Here is an 18,964-nt window from a genome sequence, read left to right on the forward strand (position 1 = left end):
CCTACAGAGTCACTGAACTCCTCTGTAGTCACATAAAAAGAAACAAAATTTACTTAAAACACATTTAACTTAATTAACATGTGGTTAATATAATCATGTTGTTGTTGTTAAGTGCCATAAGTGTATAGTCAATTCTGACCTATAGTGACCCTGTATAGGGTTTCCAAGTAGCAGCTGGTGAGCTTGAACCACCAACCTTGCAGTTCCAACAGCTTTGCAGTCTGACGCATTAGCCCACAGTGCCACACCTTAACTTTCTTTTCCCACATCAACTCTTCAGATTCCAGTGTGTTTTGTACCACCTGTCACTTTTTAGTCCTCAACAGCGTGGCTAAGGGCTTCCCTCCTGACCAGCACACTCTCCCATGCCCCCAGGAGTATTTTGGGTACTGCTGGGCTTGAGAGTACCCTTGAGCTCAGTCCTCCAGGGGCCTTCTCCGAGGGTGACCTCCCCACTTGGTGTTCACAACTGTAGTCTCCTGCCTCTTTCTCTCCCAGCCAGTTGTGCCCTTGGCATCTGCTGAAATTGTTCTCCCCACTGTCATCCCTGCTGCACCTCAGAGCCACCTTGCTCAGCTCATTTAATGCATCTGGATGGAGGCTCTGTAGGTCATTCTAGTAGGCAACTGGGGATAGAACTGCTGAACCACAGCAATGAGTGCTGCCACTTGTTAATGAGCCCCTGACCTCTCCACTGAAGAGCACCTGGGCCTAGTGATTTTGCTCGTGGGTGGGGAAACTGAGGCTCAGGGAGAGGAAGGGGCTACCAAAGGTGTTCTGGTGGTGATGAAGTATGCATTCATTCCTTTGATTCCTCAGTTATAATTTGGTATAATCGTCATCATCCCTGTTTTATAGGAAAAGGAACTGAGACTTAGGGAAGATAAAAGAAACTTTTACCGAGGTTATACAGTTAGTATGTGGCAGATCTGGAATTCAACCGATTCTCAAAATGGACTTATTCCACAGCCTGACTTTAGAGACAGGCAGGATACCCTCCCAGGTCCTAGACTTTATACTTCCATTAATACAACCCAAGATTACATTTGGTTTACCTAGGGTCATCCAGGCATAAGTCTCAGAGTTCCTCCAGGTTTCCATGGGCAAAGCCCCTTTGTAAGGCCCTGGGTATCTAAGCCCCATCTCCTGCCCTGTGCCCTCTCCCTAGGACCGGTGCCATCCATGTTGGGGACCGCATCCTGGCCATCAACAGCGTTAGCCTCAAGGGCCGGCCACTGAGTGAGGCCATCCACCTCCTGCAGGTGGCTGGGGAGACTGTCACACTGAAGATCAAGAAGCAGCTGGACCGTGAGCCTCTCCCTACACTCTAGGGACCACCTAGGCCATTTAGGAAGGGAAACACCTGCTTTAGTGCTGGGCTTTGCATGTACAGTCTCCCCAAAGGCACAGCCCTGTGCAGGTGGAAGGCTACCTGGAAGAACTGAGGAAATAAGGACTCAGGGAGAGGAGAGTGATGGACACAGGGTGACAGGTAGGGGGGTGTGAACCCAGAGCTCCATACCTTCATTCTTGTGCTTCCTGCTCCAAACCAGTACATTCCCCAACATCCTCAAATACGTCCCTAAAGCCTTGATAGGAAAGCCACCAGAGACCATCCACAGTTGCTCACCGGGTGATATTCCCTGAGCCTCAGGAATATCATCAACATGCCACGTTCTGGGTGATTGAACGAGGGAGCACACATTAGATCACCCAGCAGCAGGCTCAGCAGGGACAGTGACGAGACTGAGTTGGGGAAACGGTCTCTCCTTGTCACATGTCCCTTTCCCCCAGGTCCCCTCACACCCCGAAAGTCAGGCAGCCTCAGTGAAGCCAGTGATGCGGATGAGGACCCTCCTGAGGCTGTCAAAGGAGGCCTGCTGGCTCCCCGACTTTCACCCGCTGTGCCCAGTGTGGACAGTGCTGTGGAGTCCTGGAGCAGTTCAGCTACAGAGGCCGGCTTTGGAGGCACAGGTACCACCAGGAACCCTTGGACAAACAACATGTTCTCCTCTCTCAGCTAGCTCCATCCTTTTTGGGACTAATGTAGCCCCTTAGTTATTCTCAGGGCCCCTAGGCCACAATGCCATGACTGGTTACTCAGATTCCTCTACTAGGAGGTCAGGGGCTAAGCCTGCTTTACTTACGTTGTACCCCTCATGCCCAACCAGCTCCTTATGTGAACACACAGCATGTGTTCAGTGTTTGCCCATACATTTGAAGGTTGGGATACAGAAAGCTCCTTCCCACCCTGTGAACCCATGCTATAGGACCAAGACACAGGCCCTCATGGATGTTGGGGCCCCTAGGTGTCCTGAGGGGGAGCATCTGGTTTCCATCTGTGACTCAGGCTGCAAGGTCTTCCAGCTCAGGGATTAGCTGGTGAGAGGCCTGCCTGTCACTCACTGGGCCCTGCCCTCTCTGGGCCTCAGTTCCCATCTTGAGGCAGGGCCTTTGCACTACCAAAGGTGGACTAGAGGTGAAAACACAGCGTGTGCCCCTCTGGCAGGGGACCAGCCCAGCCTAGCCCTGCGGAGCTGTGCATTCCATCTGTATGATGGATGAGAGGGAGTTTGAGCATTCTGGGAGTGGGACCAGCATGGCAGGACCCTTGGGGGTGGCCACCTGACACAACTGGGCCAGGAATAGGCACCAAGATGACAGTGGCCGACAGAACACAGACAGCTCGCTCCCCATCTGCCAGGTTCCTGCACTCCCCAGGCGGCAGTCCGGGGCCTGGTCCCCCAGGAGTGGCGACCTGGTCGCCTGAGGAGCAGCCCCCCACTCTCGGAACCCCGGAGGAGGAGCTATCCCCCGGCCCCTGTGGATGAGAACTTCCTTGAGGAAGAGGAGGAGGATTGGGAGCCACCAACTAGGTCTGTGTCGGGAAGACTGCCAGGGAACAGGCAGCCATGATATGTTGGCTGGGTCGGGTGGGAGTACGGGACCTCCCAGTGGAGGAAGCCTGAGCAGAGGTATCTCGGCTGTGTGAGGAGAGCACAGATGGGGTGTGGGGTAGAGCAGGCCGAGGTGTGGCGGTAGGAAAGCAGCTTGGCTTGGCCTCCCAAGTGTCCAAGTCATGGAAGACCAACAACAAAGTCAATTGTCTGAAGTGTCCACTTGTATGACTCCGCCTTGTTCCCAAGGGGAAGGCTTGGGTAGGGCAGGCCTTGTACTCTCGTTCTGCCTAGAATGCCCTTCCGTCGGTTTCCTGGTGAATTCCAACTCAGTCTTCAAAGCTCAGCTCTGACTCCCCTGACATGGCTCTGCTCAAACCCACAGAGCATCCCCAAGCAGAAGGAATTCTGTCTTCCTTCTCCTGGTGGCACTGGGCACTTCGTGTCATGTCTCTTATGTGGCACCCCTAGCTCAGTGCTGGACACCTAAAGGGCACTTGTTCAGCTTGTGACTGAACACCAGCATCCAGATCTTTGTGCTCAGTCGAGAGTCGGGCTCAGGGAAGGTTTGCAGAATTGATTTGAAAGCAGTGAATGTCCTCCGGCTTCAGTGTTCTCGTCTGTAAAATGGGAAGGGAAGGAAGCAACTATTTTGTGAAGCCTTTGTAAAATAGAACGTGCTTTGCAAACCATAGTATACTTTATAAATGTTAGAAGTCTTGGAGACAACAGATCCAAGTGTGAACATGAGATTGCACTTTTGAGCTGATAAGGAGCTCATGTGGTGTGACACAAGTGGTGGGGTGGTCTCAGCCCCTCCCCAGCTCCAATACTCCATCCTCTCCATCCATCTGTGTCCTGTTACTGTCCCACAATGTTATGTGTCTGGGTGAGGCGAAAGGCTGTCCTCTGGGGTTACACTGTGGATCTCCTCTCTGTCTGTCTGTTGTCTGTCCGTCCGTCTCTCTCCCTAGGCATCCTGTGTCACCGCTCTCTACCCCGCCTCATCTGCCCCTGTTCTAACTGGCCATCGACAGTCTTGGTTGCCCCTAACTGCGTCTCCCCCCCATTCCGTATCACCAACCACTGCCCTGGGGTCCCAGCACTACCACCGAGGATGCCTGCCTGCCTGCCTGCCCACCAGCCCGCCTACCCTATGGCCCCTGAAGTCCAACGCCGGGCCTTAGGGCCCCGAAGAGTCCTCAGGCCTCAGCCCACCTGCCTGCCTGCCCAGCCACCAGGAGTTGACCCTCTTTGGTTCCTACGTTACAGCCCAGTTCCTGGCTCCACCAGTGAGGAGGGCTTCTGGCGCGTGTTTGGGGAAGCTCTCGAAGACCTGCAGTCATGTGGTCAGACAGAGCTTCTGAGAGAGCTAGAGGTACGGTCACACACCCCGTAGGCCTGAGTGGGACACACGTGTCTGAGCACACTGACGGGGCATGCACATGACATCTGATAGGTATGCACTCACCTGGGTGCCTTCATCTGTGTGGACTGTGCATGAACATGTGTACAGGTGTGATGGCAGTACGTGTTTGCCCTGGGAGTCCCTACATGTATGTGCATGTGTGCGAGCACATGTGTGAAATATATGTGAATGTTTTCATGGATGGCAGTCTTGGTGTCTGTTGATGTTAATGTCATTGACAACCTGAGAGATGAGGGACCCTGGGAGCCCAGAGGGCAATGAGCTTACGTGAAGTCCTGGTCCACAATGAAACAGGCTGCTCAGGAACAAATGGTCTTGGGAAGATTCTCTTAAGACATTTTTGAAGCTCCTTCACACCCTGAGAGCAAAAATGTAAACCTTTGTTTTGTCTGTGCCTTTGCCCCCCTTTTTTAGTTTTTTAAAACTGTTTCTTGTGAATTGAATGAAGGATTACAGAGAAGATCATCAGGTTTACATTTGGTTTCACCTTACCAATTGCCATTCCTCCACCCAACAACAGTCATCCCGCTTCCTCCCTGTGGTTCCTGCTTCTAGTCCACTCTCCTTCCCAGCCCTTCTCAACTTGGTCTCTGGATAAATATTGGCCTTTTGATCTTGGGAGATTGACCATTCCATGGTGAGCATAGTTCACAAAGAGTGTTGTCTGTTTATGTACCTACCTACTGCTTGTCTGAAACCTGGGACACACAGACCCCTTTTTGTTTCCACATTGATGATTGGTACCTTCTTGTTTTCTTCATCTGTCTTGCCACTAGCTACTAGCTACTCAAAGAACAAGATTTTACTTTTGTTAATTCTCTCTCTTTCTATCTTATTTCTGTGTTTAGTTCTGACATTTCCTTCCTTCGACTTTCAAACTTCTAGTTTCAAATCACTTCGCAGGAGGGAGGGAAACAGAGGCTTTCTGCTCCTTGGAGATTACAGCCTCACAGATCCTATGGAGAAGTTATAGTCTATTCTACAGGGTTGCCATGAGTTGGGATCAACCGGACGGCTGCCGATTTGGTTTGATTTTGGTTTCCATCTACTTTTTGTATTTGAGTAATGGTATTTTTCCTGGCTTCTTAGCTTCCTTATTTTTGATTTTCTCCTTTTTTTAACATAGTTCATTTAAAGCTGTGAATTTCCCTGTAAACTCTATTTTGACTGTATCCCAGCCATTTTGATTCATGGTATTTTTACTGTTCATTCCATTGCAGATCTTTTTACATTTTCCAATGTGGTTATGACTTACACCCTTGAATTATATAGAAGCAGAGTTTTTGCTTTAAACTGGTCATTTTTCTTAATCCAAATTTTAAAACCAATTTATATTGATTTTAGAATTTTCATGCACTTCAATTAGAAAAGTTGTCTGATTTGATATTAAGTCTTTAGAGTTTGTTGATATTCCTTTCTTTGAGCCCTAGTTTGTGATTGCTGGTGTTAAGTCCCATCAAGTCGGTTCTGACTTACAGTGAACCTGTACAGGGTGTCCATGGAGCAGCTGGTGGGTTTGAACTGTCAACCTTGTAGTACACAGTTCAGAGCTAATCCTACAGCGCCACACCAGGAGCCCAATATGTGATTTGTTGTTGTTAAGTGCTGCAGAATCGGTTCTGACTCATAGCGACCCTGCATAGGGTTTTTGAGGAACTGTTGGTGAGTTTGAACCGCCAACCTTGCAGTTCAAACTGACCTTGCAATCTAGTACATTAACCTCAGCACCACACCAGCTTTAGTTAACATTCCATATGTTGTTGTTAAGTGCCATCAGGTTGATTCCGATTCATAGCCACCCTGTATAGGGTTTCCGAGGAGCACCTGGTGGGTTTGAACCACTGACCTTGTGGTTTGCAGTCCACTGCTGATCCACAGTGCCACACCATGTGCTCATTAAAAACTGTGATTCTCTTTTGTTGAGTGCAGAATTCTATATAGACCAAGACTGTTAATAAGTGTATCAAAACATACATCATTATTAAATTTTTATATGCTTTATTAATTTTTTTTTCAGTTAGTTGTTATTGTTGTTAGGTGCCATCGAGTTGGTACTGACCCATAGTGACCTTATACACAATAGAACGAAACACTGCCCGATCCTGGGCTAACCTGACTACTGTTGCCACACTTGAGTCCATCGATGCTGCCACTTGGCCAATCCATCTCACTGGGGGTCTTCCTCATTTTCTCTGACCCTCCACCTTACCAAACATGATGTCCTTCTCCAGTGACTGGTCCCTCCTGACAATATGTCCAAACTATGAGAGATGAAGTTTGGCCATCTTGGCCTCCAAGGAGCACTCTGGCTGCACTTCTTCCCAAATGGATCTATTGGTTCTTTTGGCAGCCCAGGGCACTTTCAATGTTCTCCTCCAACACCATAACTCAAAAGCATCAATTCTTCTATGGTCTTCCTTATTCACTGCCCAGCTTTGTTAGTAGTTTGGTAAAATATCCACTATGATTGTCAATGTGGCAATTGTTGCATTATATTCTGTCAATGTTTGCTTTCTGTCCTTTGAGGTTAGACTGTTAGTTGCATATAAATTCATGACTATTACAACTTTTTGATGAAGACCTCCAACATGATGGACTGACACAGTGGCAGCAGCAGCAAGAGGCTCAGATAAAACATGATTGTGAGGATGGGCGGGACCAGGCAGCATTGTATGCTGTTGTGCATAGGGTCCCTGAGTCAGAACCAATTTGTCAGCATCTAAAAACCAGCACTTAACAACAACAACCAAAATGACAATATGGACTCCTGGTTGATGCTATAAGATCAGCACTGGACCTCAGACCACCAAGTCAGCAGTTCAAACCCACCAGCTGCTCCTCAGAAACCCTATACCGGGTCGCTGTGAATCAGAGTTAACTCCATAGCACTTAACAAGAGCAACAATATGTTCTTCCCACCTTAAATTCCATTTTCCCTTTAAGAGTATTAGTTCAGTAATACTAGCTTTATTTAATAATATTTTCCTAATTTATTGTCTAATGTTCTGTAGCACTTTTTTAAGTGTATCTATTGTATTTTCAATAACCTCATATACATGCAAAAGCTGGACAGTGAATAAGGAAGACCGTAGAAGAATTGATGCTTTTGAGTTATGGTGTTAGAGGAGAATACTGAAAGTGCCATGGGCTGCCCATAGAACCAACAGATCTGTGTGGGAAGGCCTGCACCCAGTTTACAAAGTGCCAGTGCTGTTAGGAATATGGTAGTTTGGGATTGAGGTGAAGTAAATTGTTTGATATGACCCTTGGGTCTTCATGAGCAAGTACTTAAAGTCCTGTTCACTTTTAGCAAACAAGGTTGTGACATCTGCATATTGAAGGTTGTTAATGACTCTTCCTCCAATCCTGATGCCATGTTCTTCTTAATATATAATTTTAAATTATATATTAAATAAAATATAAACATTATACTTTTAAAATATAAAGTTTATATTTAAAATATAAACTTGTTTCTTGGATCATTTGTCCAGCATACAGATTGAATAAGTATGGTGAAAGAATACAGCCCTGATGCACACATTTCCTGATTTTAAACCATTTGGTGTCCCCTTGGTTCTAACGACTGCCTCTTGGTCTATTTACAGCTTCCTCATGAGCACAATGAAGTATTCTGGAATTCCAATTCTTCGCAATGTTATCCATAGTTTGTCATGATCCACACAGTCGAATGCCTTTGCATAGTCAATAAAATGCAAATTAAACATCTTTCTGCTATTGTCCATTTTCAGCCAAGATACATCTGACCTCAGCCATGTTGTCTCTTGTTCCACTTCCTCATCTGAATCTGGCTTGAATTTCTGGCAGCTGGTAGCTGGCAACTCCTTGTTGATGTACTGCTGCCACTGTTTAATTATCTTAAGCAAAACCTTATTTGCATGTGATATTAATGATGCTGTTCAATAATTTCCACATTATGCTGGGTTACCTTTCTTTGGAATGGCACATTTTTTATCTATATTTGGATCTCTTCCAGTCAGTTGGTCAAGTAGTTGTCTTCCAAATAACTTGGCATAGAATAGTGAGTGCTTCCAGTGTGTATCAGTTTGAAACACTTAAAAACATTTTGTATTCCGTACTTTCCTGGAGCCTTGTTTTTTGATAATGTCTTCAGGGTAGCTTGGGTTTTTTCCTTTAGTACCATTGGTTCTTGATCATACACTAACTCCTGAAATGGTTGAATGTCAGCCAGTCCTTTTTGGTACAGTGATTCTGTGTATTCTTTCCATCGTTTTTGGATGCTTCCTATATCATTCAGGAGTTCTGGTGTGGTGCTCTGGGATAGAGCACTGGACTGCAAGATTGGCGGTTGAAAATCACCAGCTGCTCCTCGGAAAGCCTACTATACAGGGTCTCTAGGAGTCAGAACCTACTCGACCGCACTTCACAGCATCGTTGAGTATTTTGCCTGTGTTGTTGTTGTTTTGGTTCTGACTCATAGCTAGAAATCAAGTTCAGAGTCTCTTCTGAAATCGGTTTTGGTCTTTTCTTTCTTTCTTAATGACCTTTTGCTTTCTTCATGTATGATGTTCTTGATGTCATCCCACAACTCTTCTGGTCTTTGGTCATTAGTGCCTAATGCATCAAATCTGTTCTTGAGATGATCGCTAAATTCAGGTGTTCCAGATCATATTTGGACTTTCGTGGTCTTGTTCTAATTTTCTTCAACTTCAGCCTGCACTTGCGTATGAGTAATTGATGATCTGTTCCACAGTCTACTCCTGGCCTTGTTTTGACTGATGATATTGAGCTTTTCCATGATCTCTTCCCACAGATGTGGTCAATTAAATTTCTGTGTATTCTATCTGGTGAGATCCATGTGACTCTATTGTCATCTTTTTTGTTGTTTTAAAATGTATTTGCAATGAATAAGCCATTGGTATTTCAAAATTCTACCATGCAATCTCTAGGATCATTTCAAGGCCCTATTTTCCAACTATGATCCTTCCTCTTTTTTCCAACTTTTGCATTCCAATCACCCAAAAATTGTCAATTCATCTTGATTACATGTTTAATCAATTTCAGACGGAAGAAGTCAGTAGAATTCTTCAATTTCTTCATCACTGGGTTTGATGGTTGGTGTGTAATTTGAATAAAGTTGTTGTTGTTATGTGCCGTGGAGTCAGTTCCGACTCATAGCGACCTTGTACAGGATTTTCGAGGCTGTATGTAAATCTTTACGGGAGCAGAAAGCCTCATCTTTCTCCAGCGTAACAGGTGGTAGTTTTGAACTGCTGACCCTGAGGATAGAAGCCTGATTCATAACTACTACACTACCAGAGCTTCTTAATTTGAATAATAGTGGTATTAAATGGTTTTCCTTCCAGGCATATAGATGTTATCCTATCACAGATAGCATTGTAGTTCAGCATACACCTCGAAATGTTCTTTTTGATGATAAATACCATGCCATTTCTCTTCCATTTGTCATTGTCGGCATAGTAAACCTATGATTGTCTGGTTGAAAACGGCCAATACTAGTTTATTTAGGCTCACCAATGCCTTGGACATCAGTCTTTATGCTTTCCATTCCAATTTTAACAACTTCCTAGATTCATACTGTGGACCTTGCATGTTTTGATTATCAGTGGATGTTTGCAGCTGTTTCTTCTCATTTTGAGTCATGCCTCACTGGCAAATTAAGGTCCTGACAGATTCACTTCATCGATGTCATCAAACTAGACTCTACTTTGAGGTGGAAGCTCTCCTCCATTGCAGTTTGAGTGCCTTCCAACCTGATGGGCACTGTAATGTTTCACTGTTATTCATAGGTTTTCAGGGCTAATTCCCTCATAAACAGACTGTCTGTTTTTTCTTCCTAGTCTGTACTTTGTCTGGAAACTCGGCTGAAACCTGGGCACCATGGGTGACCTTGCTGGTGTTCGAAACACCAGGGGCATAGCTTCCAGCGTCACAGCAACACACAATCCACTACAGTATGACAAGCTGACAGCATGTGGGATAGGAGACTGGAAGTCCTAACCCAGGGCACTAGCTCTAGGATAAGGCTCTTTCCATCTGCTCAGGGGGAAATTCTTGTCTCAGCTTTGCTAGCATTCTTCTTGGGGGTCCTCAGGCCCTTGTGATCCTCCATGTGATATCTAGTTTTCCCTTTTGGTGCTTGCTTATTTCTGTGCCTAATTTGTTTTTTGTTTTTAATATCTCAAATTGATTAGGTTTAAGAGACACCCTAAGCTGACATGGATTCATTAGCATCATGAATAATCATCTATTTCCATGTGGGATCACATGTGTATGCATAGGAATTAGGACTTCAACACATATTTTTGTGGGATACCCTTTTTCAAGCCATGATCGTCTTTAGCTAGGACAACCATAGTGGTCCCTATTGGATCTCTCTGTGGGCTTCCATCCTCATGCTTTACAATGAATCTCCACCCAGAAGACCAAAGATGCTTTTAAATCCACCCATCTGATCTTGTCACCTTCTGCCACCTCTGCTCTCATCCTCCAGTGTCTTCCTGTTGCTGTAAAGATCAAGTTAACATTTCTCTCTGTGGATCACATCCTTGTTCTTCCCCAGCCTCATCCCACACCACACTCCCTCCAGCCACCCGGCCTTTGCACATGCTGTTCCGTCTGCCTGGGACTCTATCCTCCTCTCCTTCTAAAGCATATTTCACTTCTCAGCTCTCAGACTACACTGGGCCTGTCTGTTCAACCTTCTATGTCCCTCATCTCCGTGCATTATTGACTGCACTATTTGATTTTATCTCAGTGGGTTTTGTGGTAAACATTCTCACAGAGCCTTGATTTATAGCCAGCTTCTGGGCTCCAATCTTAGTCTCGCTGAGCCTCAGTTTCTTCATCTGTAAAATGGAGGAAATCATTGTGTTAACCTTTCCCACAGTATTGTAGAAGTAAACTATGTGTCAAATGTGTGGAATGGCGCCCAGCGCAGAGTGTGGTATGATTGTGGACGGTTGTTTTCCCTATTGTTTGTGTGGCTGATTAACGACCCCTCTCCACCATTGCACGGGGAGCCATGTGTGGGTAGGGACTGTGTCTGTGTTGTTCATCAGGTACTTTGACAGTTGTCACCTAGTAGTCGGTCACCAATGCCGAATGCCTGAATGAGTAAGTGTGTGAAGAGCTCCATTTGTTGTACTTGTCACCCACAGGCATCCTTCATGACAGGCGCTGTGCAGAGTGTGGCCCTCCAGAACAGGCCTGGCCCCGGGCTCTGGCACAGGAACTGGGAAGACCACCCTCCCCCTGAATCGATGCAGGAGCTGTTGCTGCCGACACCTTTGGAGATGCACAAGGTGGGTGCCGGGGCAGGGACTTGGCGCTCTCAGGACTTGCCATGTGTTCTCAGACGGGTCTCTGCACATATCCAGGCTTGGGGCTCTTGGGGTGGTGCTACAGGATAGCACTGGACTGAGAACCACAAACTCACAAACCGCTCCTTGAAAACCCTATACAGGATGGCTGTGAGTTGAAACCAGCTCGATGGCACTTAACAGCAACCATAAAACAAGGGTTTTGTACTAGTTTTTGTAAGTTCCCATAATTTGGATGCTATAGGCACACACACAAACACACACGTACACATCCATATATACATGTATGCATTATTGCTGCTGTGTGCAGCTGAGTGGATTCCAGCTCACAGGGACTCTGCATGACAGAATAGAACTCCCCATAGGGTTTCCTAAGCTGTAGTCTTTATGGGAGCAAATCCCCAGAACTTTCTCTCTCCGAGTCACTGGGTTCAAATCATCGAACTTTTGATTAGCAGCTGAATGCTTAACCATTGCACCACCAACACTCCTTAGGCTGCACCTATCCATACACACGTATACGTGCATCACGCACGCCATCACACATCCATACACACATACACATGCATCACACACATGTATACATGCATCAAACACACATATGCACTCACACTTTTACGTTCACACATACAATCAGACATACAAGCCCAGTTTGTATGTGCGTAGATGCAGACACACAAACTGGGCTTCATGTTATTCTTTAAGTAGACTTACTATTTTCTCACTTAAGTTATTGTATATATGTTAAAAAACAACAAGAACAACACAAAACACTTTGCATTGCTGCCGTAAATGAGAAGACAGTTTCTCTTGCCATCCATAAGTTACTATGAAGAAAAACAGAACACATAGGGGAAATAAACTCTAATTCTAGCTCAAGTTAATAGTCATAAGAAGCTTCTTTGTTGAGATGGGAGCTGAGCAAGTGTTGCTGTTGTTAGGTGTCATAGAGTCAGTTCTGACTCATAGCAACCCTACGCACAACAGAATGAAACACTACCTGGCCAGCCTCACAATTATTGTTAAGTCTCAGCCCATTGTTTTTGCCACTGTGTCAATCCATCTCTTTAAGGGACTTCCTTTTCTTCACTGACCCTCCACTTTACCAAGCATGTCCTTCTCCACAGGCTGGTCCGTTCTGATAACATGTCCAAAGCATGAGAGGCAAAGTCTAGCCATCCTGGCATCTAAAATCATTCTGCCAATACTTTTTCCAAGATGGAAAAAGTTCTTTTGGAAGTCCACGGCACTTTTATTCTTCTCCAACACCATAACTCAAATGCATCTATTCCTCTCTGGTCTTCCTTACTCACTGTCCAACTCTCACATGCATATGAGGGATTGAAAATACCATGAGTTGGGTCAGGGGCATCGTAGTCCTCAAATGGATATCTTTGTTCTTTAAGACTTTATAAAGAACTTTTGTGGAGCAGATTTGCCTAATGCAATACATCATTTGACTTTTTTACTACTGCTACCATGAGTGTTGATTGTGAATCCCAGAAGAATGAAGTGTTTGACAACTTCAATCTTTTCTCCATTTATCATGATGCTACTTTTGGGCTCAGTTGTGAAGATTTTTGTTTTCTTTACATTGAGGTACAACCCACACTAAAGGCTGTGGTCTTTTATCTTCATGATCAAGTATTTTAAGTCTGCTTCACTTCCAGCAAGCAAGGTTTTATCATCTGATTCTCGGTTGTTGATGATGGATGCCACATTCTTCTTCATATAATCCAGTTTCTTGGATTGTTTGCTTGTGAATACAGATTGAAAAAATATAGTGAAAGGACACAACTCTGACACACACCTTCCCTGATTTAAAGCCATTTACATTCGTGTTCTGTTCTAACGACTGCCTCTTGGTCTGTATACAAGTTCCACATGAGCACAATGAAGTGTTCTGGAATTTCCGTTCTTCGCAATGTTATCCATAGTTTGTCATGATCCACGCAATCAAAAGCCTGTGCAGTCAATAAAACACAAGTAAACATCTTTTGAGGATTGCTTACTTTCTGCCAAGATCCACCTGACATTAACAATGACATCTTTTGTTCCACACCCTCTTCTGAATCCGGCTTTAATTTCTGGCAGCTTCCTGTCGATGTACTGTTGCAGCTGTTTTTGAATTATCTTCAGTAAAAGTTTGCTTGCATGTGATATTAATGATATTGTTTGATGATGTCTGCATTCTGTTGAGTCAATCTCTCTTTGGAATGGGCACAAATATGGATGGGTCTCTTTCAGTCAATTGACCAGGTGGCTGTCTTCTGAATTTCTTGGATAGACCAGTGAGTGTTACCTCCAGGGCTGCCATGGGTTTGTGTAAAAATTTCCATTTGTATTCCATCAAGCTTTGTTGTTGTTGTTAAGTGCCATTGAGTTGGTACCGACACGTTGTGACCTTATGCACAACAGAACAAAACACTGCCTGGTCCTGGGCCAACCTCACAATTGTTGCCACACTTGAGCCTATAGATGCTGCCACTTTGCCAAGTCATCTCATTGGGGGTCTTCCTCTTTTTCTCTGACCCTCCACCTTACCAAACATGATATCCTTCTCCAGCGAATCGTCCCTCCTGACAATATGTCCAAAGTATGAGAGACAAAGTTTGGCTATCCTGGAGTCTTGTTTTTTGCCACTGCCTTCTGTAAAGCTTGGGTGTCTTCCTTCATTGCATTTGGTCTTGATCATGTGCTACCTTTTTAAACGGTTGAGCACAGACTGATTCTTTTTGGTACGGTGACTCTGTATACTCCTTTCTTTCTACATCATTCAGTATCTTGCTCATAGAATCCTTCAATACTTCAAGTCAAGGCTTTAATGTTTTCTTCAGTTCTTTTAGTTTGAGAAATGCTGAGCGTGTTCTTCCCATTTTGTTTTCTAACTTCAGGTCTTTGCACAGTGTTACTGTTGTTAAGTGCCATCAAGTTGGTTCTGACCCATAGCAACCCTGTATAGGATTTCCAAGGAGTAACTGATAAGCTTGAAGCACCAACCTCATGGTTCAGACTAACTTTGCAATCCAGTGCATTAACCCACAGCACCACACCAGGATGAGGGTGCTAAAAACACACAAGTACCTTACAAGACATTCTCCTTGATGAAAACAAGAATTGGGAAGAAAATATTTCCTAAGGGATTCCATGAATTTAGGGAATGCTATGAACTGAAGGATTTTCTGCAGTGGGGAAGAGACAAAGAGTGTGCAGGCTTCAGTTTCTCCAGTGGGCCAGGGTCTGGGTCCCTGAGGCACTGCGTGCCAAACCAAGTGATCTGGGTTGCCATGAAGCATGGAGTTCAGGTCAGAGTTCCAGGGGCGTCCTCTGTTCTCATGCTCCCAGGTGACCCTGTACAAGGACCCCATGCGGAATGACTTTGGGTTCAGCGTCTCAGATGGTTTACTGGAGAAAGGTGTCTATGTCCACACGGTACGACCTGATGGGCCAGCCCAGCGCGGGAGCCTCCGGCCCTTCGACAGAATCCTCCAGGTGATGCTGGGCAGGGCACCACAGATGGGCTGGGCCACAGAGAGCTCAAGGGAGTTCAGGATTAAGGAAGTAGAAATATATGACTCTAAGATAGCAGGGTTGCACAACAATGTATATTGTCAGGGGTCTGGCACACATATGGGGGTCTATTCCCCACAGTAGAAGGTCTGCAAGAGGCAAGTGGAGTCACCAGAAGGAGGACCCAAACCAAACCAGGTGCCACTGGGTCATTGCCAACCACAGTGACGCCATGTGTACAGAGCCTGTTGGGACTTGATCTTCAGTCCTGTCTTTTGTTGTGGCTCTGGTTGGGTTTGAACCACCATTTCTTCAACGGAGGAGGAGAAAGGGGTGGAGGGAAAGCGTCTGTGTCTGTAGGTGGTGAGGTGGGTCTGTAAAGCGGACAGACTCTGCTTTCTCCAAGAGGCTAAAAGTCTGCTTATTTGGGGCTATTTAAGAAACAAACAAACAATTGAATATATACATATCTGAGTTTGGCACCAGCTGGCTTTTTGGGTCTCAGTTTGCTAGGAAGTAAACAATTTGGTTCATAGAGGCCATCTTTGGTGCATGTATCCAATAATAGGCTGCGATTTCTCTCCCTAAGGTAGGGGAAACAGCGGGGTGGTCTGGAAGATCACGCCCCCTCCCTGCGCTCAGCGTCCTCGCCTCTAATCAGAGAACGATCAAAGGAGTTGTATTGGTCAGGTCAGGCTAAATTATGTTGCAGTAACAACCCCCAAAGTTCAGCAACTTCCCATGTTGGTGTACAACATGGATTCATTGTGGGGTGCTATGAGCCTTGCTCCTCAGCAAGGGGAACCACCACCTTGCAATTGTCCCTCTAAAACCCACGGCTTCCTCAGTCTCTTTCCAGTGGGAAAGACTGGAAAATCATACCTGGGGTTCCCTGCCTTCTGTCTTAAGCAACATGATGACTACCCTTCCCAGCCAAAAGGCCAGAGTGTAACGTGATTTGCCTAAGTGCTAGAGGCCTAGGAGACATGGGTGAGCAGGTAGAAAGACACCAACCACACTGTTCCTCCTAGCTGCTCCTCTACTCTCCTCTGCTGCCACATTTGTATTAGAAATAAGCAAGCAAAAACAACTTGTGGTGACCTCAGTGGGTCAAAGTAGAATTACTCCATAGGGTTTTTAGTGGCGTAGTTTTGGGAAATAGATGATCAGAGCTTTCTTCTAGGCTTCCTTGGGTCAACTCGACCCTCCAGCCTTTGAGTTAGCACTGAGCACATTAACCCTTTGTACCATCCACACTCACTTAATGCATGTTTGCTCTGTTGACAAGAGTTTTAAAACTTAAGTATGTGAGTTTTTATAAGCAGCAAAATCCTGCACTCCTTTCTTAAAATAAAAGATCTATGTAAAATACACATATGAGGGGGCTCAAAAAGTTCATTGAAAAAATGGAATTACAAGACAATGGAACTTTCCCGCGTACATGCAAACATGTCAGTAGCAGCACTGTATTCTAGCCAGATGCCTTTCTGTGTGTTGTCGGCTCTTTCGAGTTACAAAGAAAGAGAAGCGAGTGCTTGCCAGGTGTAAAGAGTACATTTGCGGCAACCTAGGACTTCCTCTGTGATGAAGATTGAAAGAGCTTGAAGTGAAAACTGAACACCTCCATAGGTGTGTGTTGTGATACGTCCTTGGGTCTAGGTAGCGATGGGGCTGGCATTTTAAAAAACACCACCATCTCCCACCCCAACTTTAGCTGACCTGGTTCTGTCTCTGGTCTTTGCCCACTGCAGGTCAACCATGTCCGAACACGGGACTTCGACTGCTGCTTGGCGGTGCCGCTCCTGGCTGAGGCAGGCGACGTCCTGGAGCTGGTGGTCAGCCGAAACCCGCTGGGCCAGACCAATCGAGTCCCATACTCACCGGGCCCCCGCAGTCCCAGAATGCTCTGAAGTCAGCTTGTGGTCTGAACCCCCAGCCGGGGATCCTGGCTCCCAGACCTGTAATCCAGCTGGAACTCATGCATCTATGTGCCCAGCAGGCTCAGTGCCTAGGATGGGACTGTTTCTCTTCCCTGGTTCTATGAGGATCAGGTGCCAGGCTGGTGTCTCGATGCTCCACCTGGAGTGACATCTGGATCTTTTGCCAAACTGGGTGTCCAAAGTGCCCAGAAGAGCTCTGGCTGTGTGGGGCAGAGGGTTGAGGATGGCTGCTTTGCAGTAGTTAGTCCCTGCTGGACTTTCTTGGCAGGGTCATAGGCAGGGAAACGCCCCATGTAGGGAGTGCTTTCTCCCAGCCAAAGCCATGGGACTACAGTGAGCTTCCAGGGAGGGTCCCCTAGGAAGTGAGCACATGGGACCTGAGGCAGACGTGGACATCCTAGGGAGACCTCCCCATGGATGCAGCACACTGGGCAGGTGGTGAGTTTCTCAACAACAGGAGCATTCAAAATGAGGTTGGGGCCCACATTCTGGACAGTGCCACAGGAAGGATGCTGTTCTGGGGGAAGCTCAGACCTTTCCAAGCTCCAGAATGCTGGTGCTTGGAATTGCATTCCCACTCATGATCCCGGGAAGCACAGGTCCTTGGTCTCAGAAAGTTAGAGACTCTGTCAATCCAGTGTTTCTAGCCCAAAGCATCTGTGATCCTGAGACTGCAGTTCTGAGGTCACTGGGCAGCTCAGGGTGCAACTACCGGCACCTCCTGCCTCTATTTGTAAGGCCCGGGGTCTCTGTCCATCCACTCACATGCCTCTGAGTCCCAGCCCCTCAATGTGGGAGAGGGTGACTTTGTGACCAAGAGACACTTACCTGCCCTCTTAATGAAGATCAAAAACCATGGAACTGTGCTACATGTATGATCCAGTGATCATATAGTGCCTCTTCAACATCAACGTCAGTGATGGAGGGGATAGAGGGGGACGCGCACAAAGATAGACACAAGAGACAGAACATCTAAGGCAGTCATTAAAACCAGCTTCTGTGCAGTGGACCCTGACTCATGGTGACCCCGTGCGTGTCAGAACAGAACTGTGTCCATACAGTTCCAATGCCTGATTTTGGGAAGTAAATCATCAGACCTTTCTTCTAAGGTGCCTCTGTGTGATCTTCAGCAAGTGGTCCAGCATCTCGGGGTCCCTGTGAAGCAGAAGGGCTGGACTTAGCACTCCAGGTGAGAGATGCATCCTGATTCTAACCAATGCTCCTCCCTCCTAGAACTCCAGGTCTCTGTCACCCTCCCAGATGTACACAGCCAGGCCTATGGTGGGCCTCCTCTCCACTGCCAGGTCTTCTCATATGCAATATTCCTCTGGCTTCTCATGGAGACTGTCCACCCCAGACTTGACCCTCCCAAATGTCCCCCCAGCCCTGTGAGCCTCCTGCCTGCCTATGCATTTTGGGTACAGCCCCTGTGACATGCCCCCACACCCCAAAGCTGTATTTTTCTCTAGCTGAGATTAGCGCATATTCCTTGTAAAGTATTTTTCTACATGGGGTTTTCTTAGGGTTCTTGGGAAGCACAATGCGGCATTACAAAGGTCATTTGGGGCCTGTCAGGGGGCATGTAAAATCTCATTCACCCAGGGTTGCAGTGACGTGGGAGTGGGGTAGAGGCTACTGGGATGATTTTTCTAAGAAAATAAAATTATTTAAATGTACCTGGAGTGAGTGTTTTGTTTTGTTTTTCCTTTACCATGGGTTGGTAAGAGTCCACTTCTGCATGGAGCATCAAACCAGATCTATGACCACTCACTTGCTTTTGACTGATTCACTCATTCATTCACTCAGAAACTCGGCTGTGTACTAAGCATTATGTTGTTGTTGTTTGTTATATGCCATGGAGTCGGT

General features: G+C 46.2%; 1 protein-coding gene across 1 annotated transcript in view; it reads left to right on the forward strand.

The window, feature by feature from the left end:
* Window positions 1–17,068, forward strand: part of GRIP2 (glutamate receptor interacting protein 2) — a 68,813-nt gene extending 51,745 nt beyond the window's left edge. The window contains 7 exon segments of the mRNA XM_006868688.1: window positions 1,169–1,308; window positions 1,795–1,974; window positions 2,705–2,876; window positions 4,170–4,275; window positions 11,487–11,630; window positions 14,994–15,140; window positions 16,910–17,068. Coding sequence (XP_006868750.1) covers window positions 1,169–1,308; window positions 1,795–1,974; window positions 2,705–2,876; window positions 4,170–4,275; window positions 11,487–11,630; window positions 14,994–15,140; window positions 16,910–17,068 — 1,048 coding nt within the window.
* The last annotated feature ends 1,896 nt before the right edge of the window (window positions 17,069–18,964 follow it).

The sequence above is a fragment of the Chrysochloris asiatica genome, unplaced genomic scaffold (genome assembly GCF_000296735.1).
Source record: "Chrysochloris asiatica unplaced genomic scaffold, ChrAsi1.0 scaffold00121, whole genome shotgun sequence".
In the NCBI taxonomy this organism is placed as follows: Eukaryota; Metazoa; Chordata; class Mammalia; order Afrosoricida; family Chrysochloridae; genus Chrysochloris; species Chrysochloris asiatica.